This window comes from Oryctolagus cuniculus, chromosome 20 (assembly GCF_964237555.1).
Source record: "Oryctolagus cuniculus chromosome 20, mOryCun1.1, whole genome shotgun sequence".
Taxonomy (NCBI): Eukaryota; Metazoa; Chordata; class Mammalia; order Lagomorpha; family Leporidae; genus Oryctolagus; species Oryctolagus cuniculus.
In genome coordinates this window covers 19,379,637-19,397,766 of record NC_091451.1, presented here as the reverse complement: position 1 = coordinate 19,397,766, position 18,130 = coordinate 19,379,637, and the positions used below count along the sequence as shown (strand labels likewise).

General features: G+C 60.1%; 1 protein-coding gene across 2 annotated transcripts in view; it reads right to left on the bottom strand.

Annotated features, from left to right (window-relative positions):
• PAPLN (papilin, proteoglycan like sulfated glycoprotein) overlaps positions 1-9,297 on the bottom strand; it is a 30,535-nt gene extending 21,238 nt beyond the window's left edge. The window contains exons 1-6 of one of the 2 annotated variants that reach the window (XM_008272099.4): positions 9,182-9,297; positions 7,418-7,476; positions 2,332-2,447; positions 1,435-1,495; positions 1,135-1,237; positions 411-541 (exon numbers count right to left, since the gene is read on the bottom strand). In XM_008272099.4, coding sequence (XP_008270321.3) covers positions 411-541; positions 1,135-1,237; positions 1,435-1,495; positions 2,332-2,447; positions 7,418-7,471 — 465 coding nt within the window. In that variant the 5' untranslated portion in view covers positions 7,472-7,476; positions 9,182-9,297. Of the gene's footprint in view, positions 1-410; positions 542-1,134; positions 1,238-1,434; positions 1,496-2,331; positions 2,448-7,417; positions 7,477-9,054; positions 9,074-9,181 lie in introns of those variants that run through there. The other variant, XM_070065201.1, reaches the window with a different exon arrangement.
• Between the last annotated feature and the right edge of the window lie 8,833 nt (positions 9,298-18,130).

The following is an 18,130-nucleotide window of genomic DNA, read 5'->3' as shown; positions in this document are numbered from 1 at the left end:
CCATCACTGCCAGCCGCAGCCCCCCTTCTCGGCTAACATGTGTCTCCTGCAGAGCTCAGGGGCTACCGCACAAGCTCCAGGCCAAAACAAGCGGAGCTGGGGCCAGCCCAGCCTGCTGGAACTCCTAGGAACGAAGCCCCCTCCCTGGGTGCTGCAGGCCACCCTCCTGCCTCCCAGACCGCCTGATCCAGACCCTGGCCCCCAGAGACAGCCTAAGCAGGAAGCAAGAGGTTTTTCCAGCAGCTCCAAGCCAACAACCCCTGCTGTGGGGCTCGAATCCCGAAGGGACAGGGGAAGGGGGTCACGGGGCAGCCAGGCGACTTGAGAAGAGGTCACTCTCCCCAGAGCCGCCCCGCCCCCAGGGTGCTGCGAGGCGCCGGGTGCCCGCTGCGGGAGCCAGCGACACTCACCCGGCATCTGCCTTCCACACAGACGTCGCGCCCGCCGGGCTCGCAGGGCGTCCCGTCCACCACGGCCTCCCTGTGCTTGTAATAGAAGCTCTCCCCCTTGGGAATGCAGTGCAGCTCACACTTGTTGGGGGCTGGGGTGGGCAAGAGGGGACAACGGAGACCCCAGGTTCCGCGACCACCCCGCCCAGGGCCCGAAGTTTCTCTCCTAGGCGCGGAGACGCCCGCACGAGGCTGGGAGAGAAGGCCGGACCCCTGGCGAGGTCTCCCGCAGCTCGGGTCTTAGCGCTTGGAACCGCAACCCGAACAGTAGCGCGGGATCAATACCAACATGCCAGCGGGCAGCCAGGAATGGTTTCCAGGCAGGGGCAGCGCCCCGGGAGCAGGCGGACCCAGAGCCCGGCTCAGGGCCGCACAGACTGGCCGCGCCGTGCTCCAAACGCACCCCCGGGCGGGCGAGGCAAAGCCCCCCTCCACCCCTGTCCACTCGACGTATGAAACCCCAACAAAGTGGGGGCCCGGATAACAGATGCAAGGGGCAGGTGGCGGGGGCGCCCGGGCTGAGGGAGGAGAGGGCTGGGGGGGGGGGGGGAGGCACCCGGGCTGAGGGAGGAGAGGGCTGGGGGAGGGGGGAGGCGCGGGGAGCTGGAAGGGGTCCTTGGGCGGGAGGCGCGGGGTGGGGGCCAAGGGCTCCGGCTTGGCGGGCGCCCCCAGCCGCTGTGCTCACCGCCATAGTAGGGCAGCCACTTGTAGCGCCTTCCCTGAAAGTCGGCGCCGTCGAACTCCGCGCACTGCTCGGCCCGAAAGTCGCGGGCGCCGCCGGGGCAGCTCTGCAGAGGGGGAGAAGGTGGAGCCCGGCTGTCGGCGCCCGGGACTGTCGGGCTCGCGCCCCCAGGGCTCCTGTGCGCCCCACCCACCCACCCAGCATAGTCTGCGCTGCAGGACGCAAGCCGCCGCGGAGGGCAAGGTCGCTCCCGGGATGCGGGGCGGGGATCCGCAGTCGGGGTGTGGGGAGGGGGAAGGGTACCTCCGTGCGGCACGAGCGGTGGCTCCGGAAGGGGCCCACGCAGCCGGAGCCTGCATCTCTCCTGCGGGCGAGAGTGTCCGGGGAGCTGGAGCCCCGCGAGCCGACCTCCCCCGCCGCCGCTGCTCTGCCGCCGGCCTGGCTTCCGGGGGCTCCCGGTGGGCAAGGCTGGGCTGGCGGGGCAGCAGGGCAACCACGGGGGCTTCACGGACAACTCCCCCGCGGCACGGTTACAGTCAGCCCTCGCTGGCACCTGGGAGAAGCAGGACTCAGATCCTCGCTGTCCCGCGGGTTACCTAACTCAGGAGCACCCTGCCTCTCACCGCGTTTCCAGGGCTGACCCAAACTCGGCCCTCGGGGATTAAATAAGAAGTAGTGAATATTCTGCCATTTAAGCAGCAAATGCATGGCATTAAAAAGAAAGGAAGAAAGGAAGAGAGAGAGAGAGAAAGAAAGAGCGAACCTGTCGCACCTGGCTCTCTTGCTCTTCCACGCAGCAGAGAGCGCGAGCAAACGCCCCTCGCCCCCAGGAGACCCTCATCATCCTTTCGTTTGTATCCTGCCCCCTCCGCCAACCTATCAAGGTGCAGAGCGCAGTAAGCGCTTAATAAGTCACCGGAAGTGAGCCGCGGCTGCACCTGGCAGGCTGCCCAAAAGCTGCAGGTGTTAGGAATTGCAGCTGCTGACTGTCCGATTCCACAGGACGACCTGCACCTGCCATGGCCGCACTGGACCTGCTGCAACTTCTCTGAAAACGGGGTGCTCGCTGGAATCGGGGTGTAGGGAGATGACTTGATTTCCTACCTTCTGCTGATATCACCTGCCCCTGGGGCCCAGGCCGGGCCTGGACACCTACTCCGTGACCTCCTGTAACAAGCAGGCCTGTGGTAGCCTCCCTACCTCTGGCTGTAGCAGGGGCGTTCCCGGAAGCTGATGCCCCCGCCGCAGGTCCGGCTGCAGGGGCTCCACTGGCCCCAGGGGCCCCAGGCGTCAGTCTGCCGTCTCACATTGGCAACCTGCAGACGAGGCGTGCACAGAGCGTGCGGCAGTCAGCATTGCCCACTCAGAGGGCACGCGGAGGCTCCCGGGGGGCCACTGGAGCCTGAGATCCCCCCTTCTCGAGCTAGCCCCTCAGGACTCAGCATCCCAAACACCACCAGGCTTCCCAAAACATATTGACTAACAAAATCGGCTTCAGCATGGGAGCTGGAAGCCAGGCCTGGGGGGGGGGGGGGGCAGCTGTCTGGGGGAGGTCCCTAAGGGAAGGCAGTGCTCAGGCACTGAGGGGTCAGCAGTGACATGGGGCAGGAGGCCCTAAGATCTGAGGGCAGCATTAAAAGGCAGCGGCAGGGGCCGGCACTGTGGTTAACGCCCTGGCCTAAAGCGCCGGCATCCCATTTGGGCGCCGGTTTGAGACCTGGCTGCTCCACTTCCCATCCAGCTCTCTGCTGCAGCCTGAGAAAGCAGTAGAAGATGGTCCAAGTCCTTGGGCCCCTGCACCCTTGTGGGAGACCTGGAAAAAGCTCCTGGCTCCAGCTTTGGATTGGCCCAGCTCTGGCCGCTGTGGCCATTTGGGGAGTGAACCAGAAGACGAAAGATCTCACTCTCTCTGTCTCTCTCTCTGATTGTCTGTAACTCTGCCTTTCAAATAAATAAATCTTTTATTTTTATTTTTATGACAGGCAGAGTTAGAGAGAGAGACAGAGAGAAAGGTCTTCCTTTTTCTGTTGGTTCACCCCCCAAGTGGCCGCTACAGCCAGTGTGTTGTGGCCGGCGCGCTGTGCCGATTCGAAGCCAGGAGCCAGGTGCTTCCTCCTGGTCTCCCATGCAGGTGCAGGGCCCAAGCACCTGGGCCATCCTCCACTGCACTCCCTGGCCACAGCAGAGAGCTGGACTGGAAGAGGAGCAACCGGGGCAGAATTCGGCACCCCGACCAGGACTAGAACCCAGGGTCTTGACACCGCAGGCGGAGGATTAGCCTATTGAACCGCGGCGCCAGCCCAATAAGTCTTTTTTAAAAAGAGAAATTGCAAGTGTTTTTCTTCTTCCTAATCTCCCTTTTCCCTGCCACTGGAAAGCAGCCATGACGAGTGCAGCTGGAGCAGTCTTTGGGGCTGTAATGTCATTGGGGGAAAAGGCTTCAAACAGTCAAGTCCCAGAGCTTGGAGGACTTTGTGGGACAGAGCAGCCCTGGACTTCCCGCCGCTGGGTGTGACGTGATTGCTAAAAGACTCGTTTGGGATTCTGCAGTGGGAACATAACCTTAACAGACACGGTTTCCTATCAGAAAGCTCTGACTTGGGGTGGGACTGTGGTGCAGCGGGTGAAGCCCTATGGGCACCGGTTTGAGTCCTGGCTGCTCCATTTCTGATTCAGCTCCCTGCTAATGGCCTGGGAAGGCAGTGGAGGATGGCCCAGGTGCTTGGACCCCTGCACCCATGTGGGATTCCCAGAGGAAGCTCCTGGCTCCTGGCTTTCGCCTATCCCAGCCCTAGCCCCAGCCATTGCAGTCATTTGGGGAGTGAACAAGCAGGTGGAAGATCTGTCTCTCCCTCTCTGACTATAACTCTGCCTTTCAAATAAATAAATCAATCTTTAAAAAAAAAAAAAAGAAAAGACGACCCTTGCTGCCAGCGTGGGGAGCCCACGTCTGTACTCACAGACATCTCTGCTGTGAAACCCTAGGAGTCCCAGGTTGGAGGAGAGAGAAGACGCCAGGGAGGGGCCCGGGGACACAGGTGCAGGTCAGAGGCCCTCCCGGCCTCTGCTCTCGGGCTAGGAGGAGCCACTGGGCACTAGAGCGGGATTGCACTTGACTTTCCAGTCCTGCTGGGGGGCAGGCAAACACGTCCCTTTGGCTGTCAGGGGGCTTTTGGGCGTCACCACTTAGAATTCCTAGTGCTCAAGGGGTGAGGCACAAAAGGAAGCCCTCTTCCTGCTGGGAGCCCCCAGCCCACCCCGACATCAGAGCTCTCGGGGGGGCAGCGAGGTGTGCTCGGCTCCAGCACCCCTGCTTCCTGACACAGCCCGGGGCCCCGCAGCGGGACAGGGCTCAGTGCACCTGCTCAACCCCAGGAAGGGCCCAGACCCTGGGTGCTTCTTCAGATTGTCTCTCCCCACCCCCCGCCCAGAGTGGGACAAAACCACCCAGCTTCCAAAGCCAGTAAGCCCAAGACCCAGGGTTCCCCCGGTGACACCAACGCCAAGATATGCTCAGATCAGGTGTCTGGGGTCAAAGGGAGGATTCTGGGTGCTGGGGTGACTTTGCAGGGCCCCCTTCACCCCCCCACACACACACCCAAGGCCGCATTGTCGGAATCCAGGGCCTTCCGGTACTCTAAGCAAAGCCTTAGCCCAGCGCCCTCGGCCTCCCCAAACCCACGCTTCCCGGGGCTTCCATGGCCATCAGGATGGGGGGTCGGGGGCAGGGGGTGCCGGCCTGAATGCAGGGTCCTCTCAGGGCCCCGTGCATAGGGCGGTGCCTTACGCACACTCCCTCCTGCTCCTGCGCCCAGCCCCTGAGGTGAGGTGGGCGTCCACGGGCCCAGGCGCCCAGCCTGTGGCAGCTCCAGCTGAGCTCTGTCCCCACGCTGGTCCTGCGAGGAAGGCAGCCACAGGGGATGCCGAGCAGCGCGACTGCCCTTGTTTCTCTGCGGTTACCCAAACCACCGGCGGGGAAGCCGGAGAGAACAGATCCGGCCCCGGCTCACTCTGGCCTGTCCTCACCTGTCCCAGGTAGCTCCCTCACCCCACCCACTCTGCCAGCCCCACCTGGAGCAGCTTGGGAGTGCGCGCGCACATGCACACTCACACACACACACCCACACACACACACACACGCCTTCCTGCTGCACTGTTGCCAGGGGAATCAGCTGCCCAGTATGCATGGGCCGGGGGAGAGAAAGAGTGAGCGAGCACCACCTTTAATCACCGCTCCGGGCAAGCCTTTGGCTCAGCTGCTTGGGATGCCCGCATCCCAGATCTGAGTGTCAGGGGTTCGAGTCCCAGCTCCGCTCCCAATTCCTGCTTCCTGCTAATGCCCATCTTGGGAGGCAGCAGGTGATGGCTCAATAGCCTGGGCTTCTGTCACCCATGAGGGAGACTCAGACTGAATTCCAGGCTCCTGGCCTAGCTTCTGCCCAGACAGGCCGCTGCAGGCATTTGGCGCAGATGGGAGCTCACCCTGCCTTTCAAGTGAATAAAAGCAGTGAATGATGAAAAACATTACCTATTCCTTCTGTTCCAGCTGAGCCCTGTCCCTTTGGACAGTGACCCCAGGGGGTGCTTGGGGATCCAGCGGCAGACTCCTCCCTGGGGTGGGGAGTAAGGGGTGGTCCAGAAAAGGGAGGAGCCGAGCCATGGGCCGGGGCCACACCCCCTCCACCAACCCAGGCTGGCCCAGCTCCACATGTCCCTAAGGAAATGAGGACCCAACAAAACCCAGGGCGCTTTGTAAACCTTGGCTCCCTGCATCTGTATGGGAGTGGGTGGGCGTTGTCACCCCCAAGCCGGCACAATCAGGGGCTGGGTGATTCGCCTCCAGGCAGAAACCATCGCAGGGTAGCTCTGGGCGTCATCGGGGTCCTAACACTGCTGTCAGGACCCCCATCTGGGCTTTGGCTTGGCTCTGGCCTTCAGGCACTGGGCACCGGCACACGCTGCAGGACCCCAGAGGGTGGCATTTAGGGAACACAGACCACAAGGGGGCAGAGGTGAGCGAGGGAAGCTGGCAGGGGAGAGCCCATTAGGCAGCATGACCCTAGCCACCCCCCCATCCCGTGACAACTGTGGCCCAGCCATCCCTGGAGGAGTGCCCGATGCCCACCTCCCTTTCCCCTCCCCCCCTTTCCACAGAGGCCCCCTTCTCTCCCTTCCCCTCAGGCAGCCAACACTGTGGGTCCTTTCCCAAGGGGCCTCGCTGTGCCTGCCTCACTGAGCAGCGGGCGGCACGGTGGGTGTCCCTGGTGGGGCCCCGCACCGGGCCTGGCTGCCCCCTCCTTCCCAAAGCTGGGCCTGCAGTCTAGAAATCCCTACGCTGCCCTGCATATGCCCGGGACCCAGGCCCGCTCCCCGCGGAGCCCCGACCTTCGCACCGCCCTTAGTGGTGGTGACTAGATCTCCTGTGTCCACTAAGTTTCTCTTCTCAATTATCTGTTTATTTGAATGGCAGAGAGAGAGAGGGAGAGAGAGAGGCAGATCTTCCATCTGCAGGTTCACTCCCCAAATGCACACAATAGTGGCGACGGGGCCAAGCCAACACTAGGAGCCAGGAGCTCAATCGGGTCTCCCTTGAGGGTAGCAGGGACCCAAGTACTGGCGCCATCACCACCGCGTCCCAGGGCGGTACGTCCTCGCCTCAGCAAGAACCTGGCACCGGGAGCAGAGCTGGGGCTGGACCCAGGCACTCCGCTGTTGGAGGCCCGAGTCCCGATCAGTGCACAGAACAGCCACACGCTAAGCTCCGACCGGCTGATTCGGTAGCTGCTGGCTGCGCGTGGCTATTTAAATTTAAGTGAATCAAAGTCAAATACATGTAAAACAGTTCCTCAACTGCACTGGCCCCACCTTTCAAGTACTCAGAAGCCACAGGGACCCAGGGGCCAGCGGTTGAACCGCAAAGATACGGAGGAGGCGCCCCTGCTCCCAGGAGCTCCGTGCACAGCAGAGGAGCGTCCTGTTTGGTCCCGCGCAGGTGAGAGGTGCCCGGAGGGAGAGCCCTGCACCTCGGCTGGACCAGCCTGGCCCCACCTGGCCCTCCACAGGGGAGGGGCTTCTTCAGCACTACCTAGGACTCCATGGAGTGCACCCACCACCTTTGGAGGGGGGACAGGGACGCGGGCAGGGTGGCTGAAGGGGTTGCCGGCCTGGCCAAGCAGCCTCGGGCCGTTCCCGGCACCCTGGGCGGCTGGCTTCAAGGTCCCACTAGTTACTGAAGGGGCTCGCCTCGGCCCGGCCCATCCAGCGGGCACTCTGCCGCCGCACTCACCGAGGATCCGGGCGCCGGGGCCAGCAGCAGCGGAACAAGCAGGAGCAGCCGCATCTCGCCTGCGGGAGAGGCCGCGCGTCAGGGCGGGCCGGACACCGACGGGCGCCCGACCTGACCAGGAGACCGGCGCGGGCACCGCAGCAGCGCGAGGGCGCGCGGGGTGGGGCGCGCAGAACCCAGTGCGCGCGCAGTTGTGGGAGAGCCCGCGCTCACCCAGAACCGGCCCGAGTTCCAGAACAACTTGTTTCAGGGAAGAAAGAGAGGGCAATCAAAAATAGTGCTCACTGTTGAAAAACGGAGTTCAGAACCAAAGCAATCGACCACTGCTTTAATGCAGCAAGCGGCTCCTTTCTAAAGCCGTTACCGCGGCTGCTTCAAAACAGCTGATACAGTCATTTAAGGTTATCACTGAAATAGACTTTTTAAAAAGTCTCTGAAGACACTTGAAATTCAACTGCTTTAAAAAAAACAATAAACTGGTTGTATCCTACTTTAAACCCAAGTCAGCAGAGAGCGCTTCGCAAGCAGGCTCTGCAGTCCGCGTGCGGGCCCAACCGCCGGAGGTGTGTGCACGCGTGCGGGGCGCCTGCGGGGAGTGAGAACTGTGCCCGTGCAGTGTGTGCACGCGTGCGGGGCGCCTGCGGGGAGTGAGAACTGTGCCCGTGCAGTGTGTGCACGCGTGCGAGCGTGAGTGCGTGCGTGCGTGCGTGCAGCCTCGGCGGGGCGCGAGGGGTGTTCGTGCGCGTGAGCAGGCGGTGGGGGGTGTGCGGTCCAGTGTGCGCACACAGGGCACTGCGCGTGCCTGTGCGTGTGCGTGCGTGTCCCGGCGTCGGACCCCGACAGGAGCAACATGCGCTGTTCCGCATAGAACATTCAACAAGCACCGACTCGCGCGTTTAAATTCTAAAATCTGTAATTCCAATTCCACTCGGTTTTTTTTTTTTTTTCTAAGTACACGATGACCTCAGTTTACAAGGATAAAACCCAAGCCGGTTCAGCACCGTCTCTCCCGGCGCCGTGAGTCATGTCAGGGATCCCCGGGGTTGGCCGGGGTGAGAGGCCGTTTGCGGCCTGCCCCTGCCGGTTCGGCACCTGCCCCCGCACGGCACCGCCGCAGCGCGGGCCCCCGGGGAGCCAGACACGGCCGGAGGGCAGGGCTCCGCGCGCGGTGCTCCCGCGGGCGGGAACGCAAGTCTGGGGCCCGGGGCACGAACGGCGGGCGGCGCGGAGCGGGTCTGTGCCTCCCCGCACTCCTGCGCGGTGCCCACCTGGCATGGGCCCGCGGGGGCCGGCGCGACGCCCTTCCCTGGGCACCTCGCCCCGACGGGGCGCTCCGCGTCCGCACCGCGCAGAGCGCCCCGTGCACCCTCGTGCCGGGTCCCGTGGAAAGCCCAGCGTGTGCTCCCGGGCTCGGGCGCTCCAGGTCCTCAACCCCGACGCCCCTTCCGGGCCTGGCTTCGGGGACGCCCGAGCGCGCGGAGGTCCGAGGAGGCGGGAGGCGTGGGCTCCGGGCCGCCGGGGTGGGTCCGCCCGGCACCAGCCCCGGTTCCCCGCGCTTCCTGCCCGCCGACACCCCCCACCCACCCCGGGCCGCCCGAGGGCGCGCGGGGCCAAGGTGGCCCCGGGCCTGCGCCCACCTAGGCGCAGTCTCCTAGGCGCCTCCTCATTTTCTCCCACACCGCAGTCGCCGCGAGCCCCGCGGGGCAGATTCCCGCGGAAGCGCCGGGGTGCGCCCGCGGGGCCCCTGTCCTCCCGCTTTCCTACCAGTCTCCGCGCGCCGGGAGTGCAGCGCCGCCAGGGCCGGTCCGTCGGTGCGGGGCCCCAGATCAAGCCCGGGAGGTCGGCCCAGCGGCGCGGAACGCCCGGAGGCTGGACTTTCCCCTGGCCGCCTCTGCCCCGCCCCATCTCCTCCCACCCAGCCCTGCCTCCGCCCAGCCTCAGTCCCGAGGGAGGACCGTGCCCTGCAGGGAAGCCCCTGTGGTCACTAGAGCTGCCCCAGGCTTCCAGCCTCTTGGGTCTGAGCCACGGTGCCTGCTCTTTCCTGCCCTGGATCTGCGCCAGTCACCTTTCCAACCCCAGTGCCCTTAACCCAGGTCCTCCCGGCCGTGCCACATACCCCTCCTCTCCACACCTGTGCTACACCCACCGCACCTCTGCCACCAGCAAATTCTGTGCTCCAGCCAGGGGGTCCACACACCTGCCGCTGTCTCCCACCTTCCTGCCAGCTTGTCCCCTTCTGCCTAGAACGCACTTTCCCAAATCCCTGCTACCTCACAAACTCCTACTCATCCCTCAAAACCCTGGCCACATGTCACTTTGTTTTGAGCCCTTCCCCAAGTCACCCCAGGCAGAGATGGTGCACGCCTGCTGCTCCTGTCTCTGGTCCCTGGCTGCTGCGGTTCTGTGGCGTGTGGCACAGGGGAACCTAAGTCTATCCGACCCAGCTGTAGGGCCCCCAGAGCAAGGCCAGGGCACTAAGCGGGCCTCAAGGTAGGTGCTCAGTAAGTGTGATAAATTGTTTCCTTTCCTGGTTTCTTGTTTCTCAACAAGCCACTCCTTCCCAGCCATTCCTTTTTGGAAACTGGAATTCAGCCATCCTTAGCATGATAGCATGACTGGGCGCAGGGGAGGTGGGAGTCATCCTTCCCCACCTTCTTCTGCCTTGAGCCCCTGTGGCCCTGGTGCCGATCACGGCTCCTCTGGCCTCCTGTGGGCAGGTGAAATCACTGGTGGGAAGCCCAGCCACTGCCGAGACCCCCGCTCCCACAGCCCACCCCCAGGCCCTGCTGAGCTGGAGAGAGAGGAGCAGCAGCTGTGTGGGTGGGAGTGGCGGGGCTGAGGCAGGGAAGGAAGGGGGCCCACTCCCCGGGGGCTGCTCGGAGCTGGGTCAAAGGTCCTCTGTTCTGCTCTCCAGCTTGCTCGGCTCTGAGTCCTTCCTCACACCCCACAGCCAGGTTGAAGCCAAGTTGCAGAAGTTACCAGCGTGAGTCAACTTCTCAAGCCTCCGCTCTCGTGATGAGCACAGCTCCCAGCACGTGACTGGCACTCAGGAGCCCGGTGGTCTGGAAGGGAGACCCCACATATTGGTGCAGGCCCTGCCCTTGTGCCCCTCCAAGACTGCATGGGCAGCCTCCACCCCCAGGCTTCTCGCTGCGGGACTGCAGCAAGTCAACGACCAGGGCCACCTTTATTGGCACAGCAGGGAGGGAGCAGCTGGGGACCCCAGGAGGCCCTGGCTTCTGACTGCTACGGTAGCAGAAGCTGCCATCTAAGAGGAACACTCTTAGATGCATCTTCAGTTAGGGTGAGTTTTCCTTCCCGAGAGCTAATGGGTCTAACCGGGCAGGTGATTTGCATTTCTGGGTGGAGCTAGGGAGCCTGCACTGCCTTTAGCTTTGGGACTTGCCCAGTGTCCTGGGGCGACCCTCCATAATGTCCCCTCCTTAAGCTTCAACCTGCTCACTGGAGTGAAACCGGCTGGATACAGGGCCTGGATTGTAGGTGCCGGACAGCGTCAGGCCCCAGTCTGCTAGCCTCCCTCCCCCAGCTCTGAGTGTCCCTGCCCTGCCTTCCTGAGAACAAATCAGTCACTAAAATCCACACCCGGAATGGAGGGAGAGGCAGAAAATAACTCCCACCTGTGTGCAGCCCGCTCCGGCAGTCCCCTGAAGAACATGGGTTAGGCCACCTCCTGCAGCACCCGCATCCCATATGGGCACCAGTTCGAATCCCAGCTGCTCCACTTTCAATCCATCTCTCTGCTATGGCCTGGGAAAGAAGTAGAAGATGGCCCAAGCGCTTAGGCCTTGCACCCACGTGGGAGTCCTGGCTCCTGGCTTTGAATCAGCTCAGCTCCTGCTGTTGCAGCCATCTGGGGGAGTGAACCAGCGGATGGAAGATCGCTCTCTTTCTCCTCTCTCTCTCTCCCTCTCTCTCTGTGTCTGCTTTTCCTTCTCTCTCTCTGTAGCTCTTTCAAATACAAAAAATAAATTAAAAAAAAAAAAAGAACATGGTATCAGGGCTGCGTTGTGGTGCAGTTGTGGTGCAGTAGGTTAAGCATCTGCCTGCAGTGCTGGCATCCCTTATGGGCGCCGGTTCAAGTCCCGGCTGCTCCACTTCCTATCTAGCTCTCTGCTGATGGCCTGGGAAAGCAGTAGAAGATGGCCCAGGTCCTTGGGCTCCTGCACCCATATGGGAGATCCAGAAGAAGCTCCTGGATCACTCACTCTCTCTCTCTCTCTCTCTCTCTGCCTTTCCCTCTCCTTTTTGTAACTCTTTCAAGTAAATAAATAAATCTTTGAACAATAAACAATAGGTGGCCGGTACTGTGGCACAGTGCGTTAATGCCTTGGCCTGAAGCACTGGCATCCCATATGGGCGCCAGTTCAAGTCCTAGCTGCTCTTCTTCTGATCCAGCTCTCTGCTATGGATGGCCTGGGAAAGCAGTAGAAGATGGCCCAAGTGCTTAGGACCTGCATGGGAGACCCGAAAGAAGCTCCTGGCTCCTGGCTTTGGCCTGGCCCGGCCTCGGTCATTGTAGCCATATGGGGAGTGAACCAGCGGGTGGAAGACCCCTCTGTCTGTCTCTACCTCTCTCTGTAATTCTGCTTTTCAAATAAATAAAATAAAATAAACCTAAAAATAAATTTGTATTCATTTATCTGATAGGCAGAAAGGAGAGAGAGAGACAAAGCACCCTTCTGCTGGTTCACTCCCCCAGAATCCTCAAGGACCTGGGCTGGGCCGAACCAGAGCTGGGAACTCAGTCCTAGGTTTCTGCGTGGGTGGGAGGCCATTGTCCCCGCCTCCCAGGTGTGTGTTAGTGAGCAGCTGGCATCAGGAAGCAGAGCCAGGACTGAACCAGACCTCTGATGTGGGCATCCTCACCAGAGTGCCTGCACACTTCAAATGTTCAAGATGGTACATTTTAAAAAATATTTATGTGTAAAACAGATTTTTATTTACTTATTTGAGAGAGACAGTTACAGACAGAGGGAGAGACAGAGATGCGTTAGCAGGAAGTTGGATCCAAAGCGGAGAAGGCGGGCCTCGGACTGGCCCCTGACATAGGGTGTGGGGGTCCGCAGTGGCGGCGGGGTCGGCTGTGCGGCACGCTAGTGCAGGACGGTGAAGTCTGTGTTGTGTCTAGCTCACTAAATAACGTAACACCAACAAATACACCAGGCGAAAGAGGAGAGCGCTGTGCTTCCTGCTCCGGAGAAGTTTCTGACAGAGGCAGCCTCTTTGCACTGCGTCCGAGGCCTCCAGTCTCCCACTTCCTCCCGTCCTCCTGAGAAAGTCGGGGACCCCTGACGGAGAAGCGAGGGGCCCCCGGATGGTGACCAGCAGCGCGGCGCCCCTGTGCCGTGGGGGCCGGGGCAGGGCGGCCTCTTCCTTGGCTTGCGTCTGCGACCCTCTCATCTGCAAAGTGGGGACCACGGGCCGCTTGTGGTGGGCGCATCAACTGCAAACGCGCCAGCACCGTGGCTTTTCTGGAGCAGGTGCCTTCCTCGGGGTGTTGCTCAAATGTGGGAGCAGCGTGAAGAACTGCACTTTCTCACCGGCTAATGCCCCGAGCAGCTCGAAGTCTTTTTTTTTTTTTTTTTTTTTTTTTTTGACAGGCAGAGTGGACAGTGAGAGAGAGAGACAGAGAGAAAGGTCTTCCTCTTGCCGGTGGTTCACCCTCCAATGGCCGCCACGGCTGGCGCGCTGCAGCCGGCGCACCGCGCAGATCCGAAGGCAGAAGCCAGGAGCCATCCTCCACTGCACTCCCTGGCCACAGCAGAGAGCTGGCCTGGAAGAGGAGCAACCGGGACAGAATCCGGCACCCCGACCGGGACTAGAACCCGGTGTGCCGGCACCGCTAGGCGGAGGATTAGCCTAGTGAGCCGCCGCGCGGGCCATCAAAGTCTTTATTGTGACTCTTCTATTTCTAGACCCTAAGCAGCTCAACCTACATGGATGCGCCTGTCTGAACTGCGCCTGCGTGCGCTTGTGCCCGCCCCCTCATGCATATTCATTTCCTCCCTATAATAAAAGAGCGCAGGGCTGGCGCTGAGGCACAGTGGGTTAATTAATTTAAGTCCATGCCTGTGGCGCCGGCCTCCCATATTGGAGCACCAGTTTGAGTCCCGGCTGCTCTGCTTCTGACCCAGCTCCCTGCTATGCACCTGGGGAGGCAGTGCAGGATGGCCCCCGTGCCTGGGCCCCTGCACCCACGGGGAGACTGGATAGGGTTCCTGGCTCCTGACCCAGTCCTGACCATTGTGGCCATTTGGGGAGTGAACCAGTGGATGGAAGTGCGCACTTTCTCTCTCTCTAATAAATAAATAAAAATTAAATAAGCAACCAAAAGATACCCAATTTCCCTGCTCCAGGAGTCACACTTTAGAAAGTATTCCCTGTGGTCCCCTTATTTGCTGCAAACAAATGACTTTGCATGACAACTCCCCGTGGTACAGTACTCAGAAATCCCCAGGAAGCAGGCCCACGAGTGTGGGCGGCCACCCCCCTGGTGACACAGACCCAGGACGACCCACACTCCCCTCAAGACCATGCAGCCACGTCCTGGGGGGGTGGAGAGGGGAGACTCGTGTTTGCATTTGCCCCGGCCATCTGTTTATAAACAGGGGTCTCTCAAGTGGGTACAGCCTGCAGACAGGGACAGAAGCCGCCCGTGTTTGTTCTTACTCCAAACACATTCCCCACGGGAGTCCCCTCCCCACCCCGCCAGCCGCTTCACCGCCGAGGGGAGGGGGCGACAGGGTCCCCGGGGGCCCGGCCTGTGCGCGGGGGCCCTCATTCGCTGCCCTCCCCCTGCCAGGTCTGGGCTCACCCCGAGGTGAGTGGCGAAGACGCGGGAACATGAAACTTCAGGGAAACCGAGGCCTCACCCCCAGGGCAAGGAGGGGGCGGGGGGGGATGAGAAAACCCGGCACTGGTGGGAGCTGGGGGGGAGCCAAGGGCGAGGCTGCTGCAAACATCTGGGCTGGCCCGGGTCCTGGCGGCAGATGGGGCCAGGCTTGTCTACAGTCCCAGGGCAGGGGCCCCTCGGAGGGGGTGGCGGGCCTCGCCCTGCTCCCACGCCAGGAAGCTGGAGCCCTGCCCGGGCCGGGGAGACGCAGGGACGGAGCCCATCACCTGGCCCCGGGCTGCGTGCACCCGGCTCCAGCAGACTCGGCTGTGCCTCTCGGGAAGATCAGCACCTCCGCTCAAAGGGGTGGCTGCCAAGGTGCCGGACTCAGGCGCAAGGATGGATGCGCCGCGCCGCGCTGTCCTGCGCACCTCTCCTGGTGAAAGCGGTGAAGTCACCTGCTTTTTTTCTTTTAAAAATTTTGTATTAATTGATTTGAAAGTCAGTTACAGAGAGGGGTGGGGAGAGAGGGAGAGATCTTGTATTTGTTGGTTCACTCCCTAGATGGCTGCAACAGCAGGCGCTGGACCAGGTGGGAGCCAGAAGCCAGGAGCTTCCTCCAGGTCTCCCACATGGGTGCAGGGGCCCAAGCACCCAGGCCATTAGGAGAGAGCTGGATCGAAATGGAGCAGCCGGGACTAGAACTTGTGTCCGTGTGGGATGCTGGTGTGGCAGGCAGCTTTACCCGATAGGCCACAGCACTGGCCCCTGTGAAGTCACTCACAATGCGTCTCTGACTTATCTATCTCATGGAGGCACCTATGGCGTTAGAGGGGAAAGGAGGTTTCCAATGGCTGCCAGTCAGGGGAACACGGCCCCCAGCCAGGGGAGGACCCAGGTCCCCACCTCCTCGCTAGAACAGGCTGTTCTGGGGCCATCCCCATGGGCTCATCTGGCACCAAAGCGGTGCCCTGCCCTGGTGTGGAGGGCGGTAGGCAAGGGCACCAGAGAGATGGCTGGTGTTCTCAACTGCACGTTAGCCTGGGCGAGGACCAGAGGCCCCTAATGCACCATTTGAGTATCAAAGGACCCGAGAGGGGGGCACTTTGACTTTTGCTTTGGTTTGCATTTCCCCGAAGCTTGGCCCTGGAAACCCATCCAGGTCTCCCAGGCAGTGGCGGGAACTCAAGTACTGGAGCTGCTTCCCAGGTGCACTAACAAGAGCTGGACTGGAAGAAGAGGCGCGTGGACTTGCAGGTGCTCTGATATGGGATGTGGGTGTCCCAAGCTTTGGTTTAACCTGCTGCACCACATCGCCAGTCCCCAGCAGAGACAGTTCCTTAAACCACAACTCCAGGCCTGAACAGTCTGAATGGGACAACCTCTCATTTCTCCTCCTCCCCACCACCCCCATTTGAATCTCCTGCTTTTTTCACTTTATGTTAAGATAAAAATGGGAGGGTCAGCATTGTGGTGCAGCAGGTTAAGCCACTGCCTGCGATGCCAGCATCCTACGTGGGCTCTGGTTTGAGTCCCGGCTGCTCCATTTCCGATGCAGCTCCCTGCTAATGTGCCTGGGAAGACAGTGGAAGAACCCCTCACCCAAGTGGGAGAAGCAGCTCCTGGCTCCTGGCTTCAGCCATTGTGGGAGAGAACCAGTGGATGGAAGATCTCTCTCTCTCTCTCTCTCTCTGTCTCTGTAACTCTGCCTTTCAAATTAATAAACAAATCTTCTAAAAAAAAAAAGAATAAAAATGCTGTTACAAACTAAAAGAAAACCAGAAACGCACAGGTGCTAGCTTCGAGACTGGCTTGGTTCTTTTCTTCCTTAGGGCATTCCAAACAAGGCGAAAAAAAAAAAAAAAAAAAAAAGACAAGACTTCCAAACTTATAGCTTTGGAAATTACAGCAGCTCCATGGCAACCAACAATCTAGACACCTAGGAGTCATCCCTTTTGGAAATATAAAGTTAGGTTTGCCTGGCTAACAATTGCTTAGGTGATGGAACTGTTGATTAAGGGAGTGATAGCCTAAGGGAAAAGAACCAGATAAGTGTGCAGAAAAGCTAGGCTGGCAGATCCAACAAGTCAAGACCTTGGGCTCAGACCAGTAATAAAAGGTATGTCTGTCTAGCATAGAAGAAGGTTGTTTTTTTCAATACTTATTTATTTGAAAGGCAGAGTGATAGGAAGGGAGAGGGACAATTTTCCCTCCGCTCGTGCACTCCCCAAATGGCTGCCGTGGCAGAAGCAGGGCAGAAGCCAGCGCCCAGAACCCCATCTGCGTCCCAGTGGGCTGTGAGGACCGTGGCCCGCGGCTTGTCCCGCACAGCAGGCGCTGTGTTAGAAGCAGCATGCCCACAGTTAGAAGCTGGTGTCGCCAGCAGCAACGTGGCCCGCCGCCTACAGTGCGGGCCCCTAGAAAGTGTTGTCTGCACACAGAACAAAAAAGCTGACGTTTCATAGTCGTGTGTGTGTGTAGGGTGCAACCTGGGGGGTGTTTCCTCTCTCCCACGGACTGGCCAGGCCAGCCTGGTGGACAGGACAAAGGAGAACGTGTTACTAGAACACCAGGCCACCTCAGGAGCCCGTTTTTCTCACACAATTTGGCCATCCTAACTGAAGTGTCATCATCTAAGAGATTAACCACCAAACTCATCTGAGAGTTGAAAAGCAGAGCGAGGGGAGAGGCTTTTGAGATCCACATGGTGGGGCCAGCACAGTGGTGTAGCGGGTTAGGCCTCCGCCTGCAGCGCCAGCATCACATACCGGGGCCCGTTGGAGTCCCAGCTGCTCCTCTTCCGATCCAGCTCCCTGCTATGGCCTGGGAAAGCAGCAGGTCTCCCACGTGGGAGACCTGGAAGCAGCTCCTGGCTTCGGATCAGGCCAGCTCCAGCCATTGCAGTCATTTGGGGAGTGGACCAGTGGATGGAAGACCTGTCTGTCTCTCTGTCTGTAACTCTGCCTCTCAAATAAATACGGATGAAGAGAGAGGGAAGGGAGAGAGGGGAAAGGAGGGGAGGGGAGGGCGGGGGGGAGGGGAGGGAATGGCACTTGGGTGAAAGCTGCATTCCTGGGGCTTTGGTCCTCAGCCTTCCCAAGACTGTCCAGGGCGAATGCAAAGCCTACAGGTCCCCTCCACCAGCGCCAGCGGGCCGCTCTAACCATGCAGCGCCGTCTTGGAGATGTAACTGGATGCAGCTGTCATGTTGTACACTGCGAGTTTCCATTGTCAAGTTCTATCAACTCCTGATTACAACTCTCCAGCTAAGCTCTCAGGTCTTCCTGTGTGTCTATGTGTTTGTATGTTTACAGATGCCCACATGTATGGTAAAATCCCCTAACCTACATCATCCCAATTGACTTGACAATGAGTGAAGACTGATAAATTATACCCCAAACTGTTCCAATATGAACCCAAATGCCTTTCAGTTTATGTGACTGAGGTAAATCTTTGGTAAATAGGCTGTCTTCACATCGTTGATAAAGTGAAGGTATCTTTAGAATTGCTAGCATACTTTACATTTGTTTATTTGAGAGGCAGAGAGAGAAAAATATTCAAATTAGAGGCATTTTCCACCTGGATTGCTCCCCTAACCCTGTAACAGAGCTGGGACTGGGTCAGGCTGGAGCTAGAAACTGGGAATTAAACCTGGGCTTCCCACACAGGTGGCAGGAACCCACTCGTCAGCCATCACTGCTCCTCTCAGGGTCTGTGTTGGCAGGAAGCTGGAGCCAGGAGCCAGAGCTGGGAGCTGAACCCTGGCTCTCCAAGATGGCACACAGGTGTCTTAACGGGTGACATCTTAACCACTGGGCCAAATGCCCACCCCAGTACAAATGCTTCTTTAACCTGGCTTT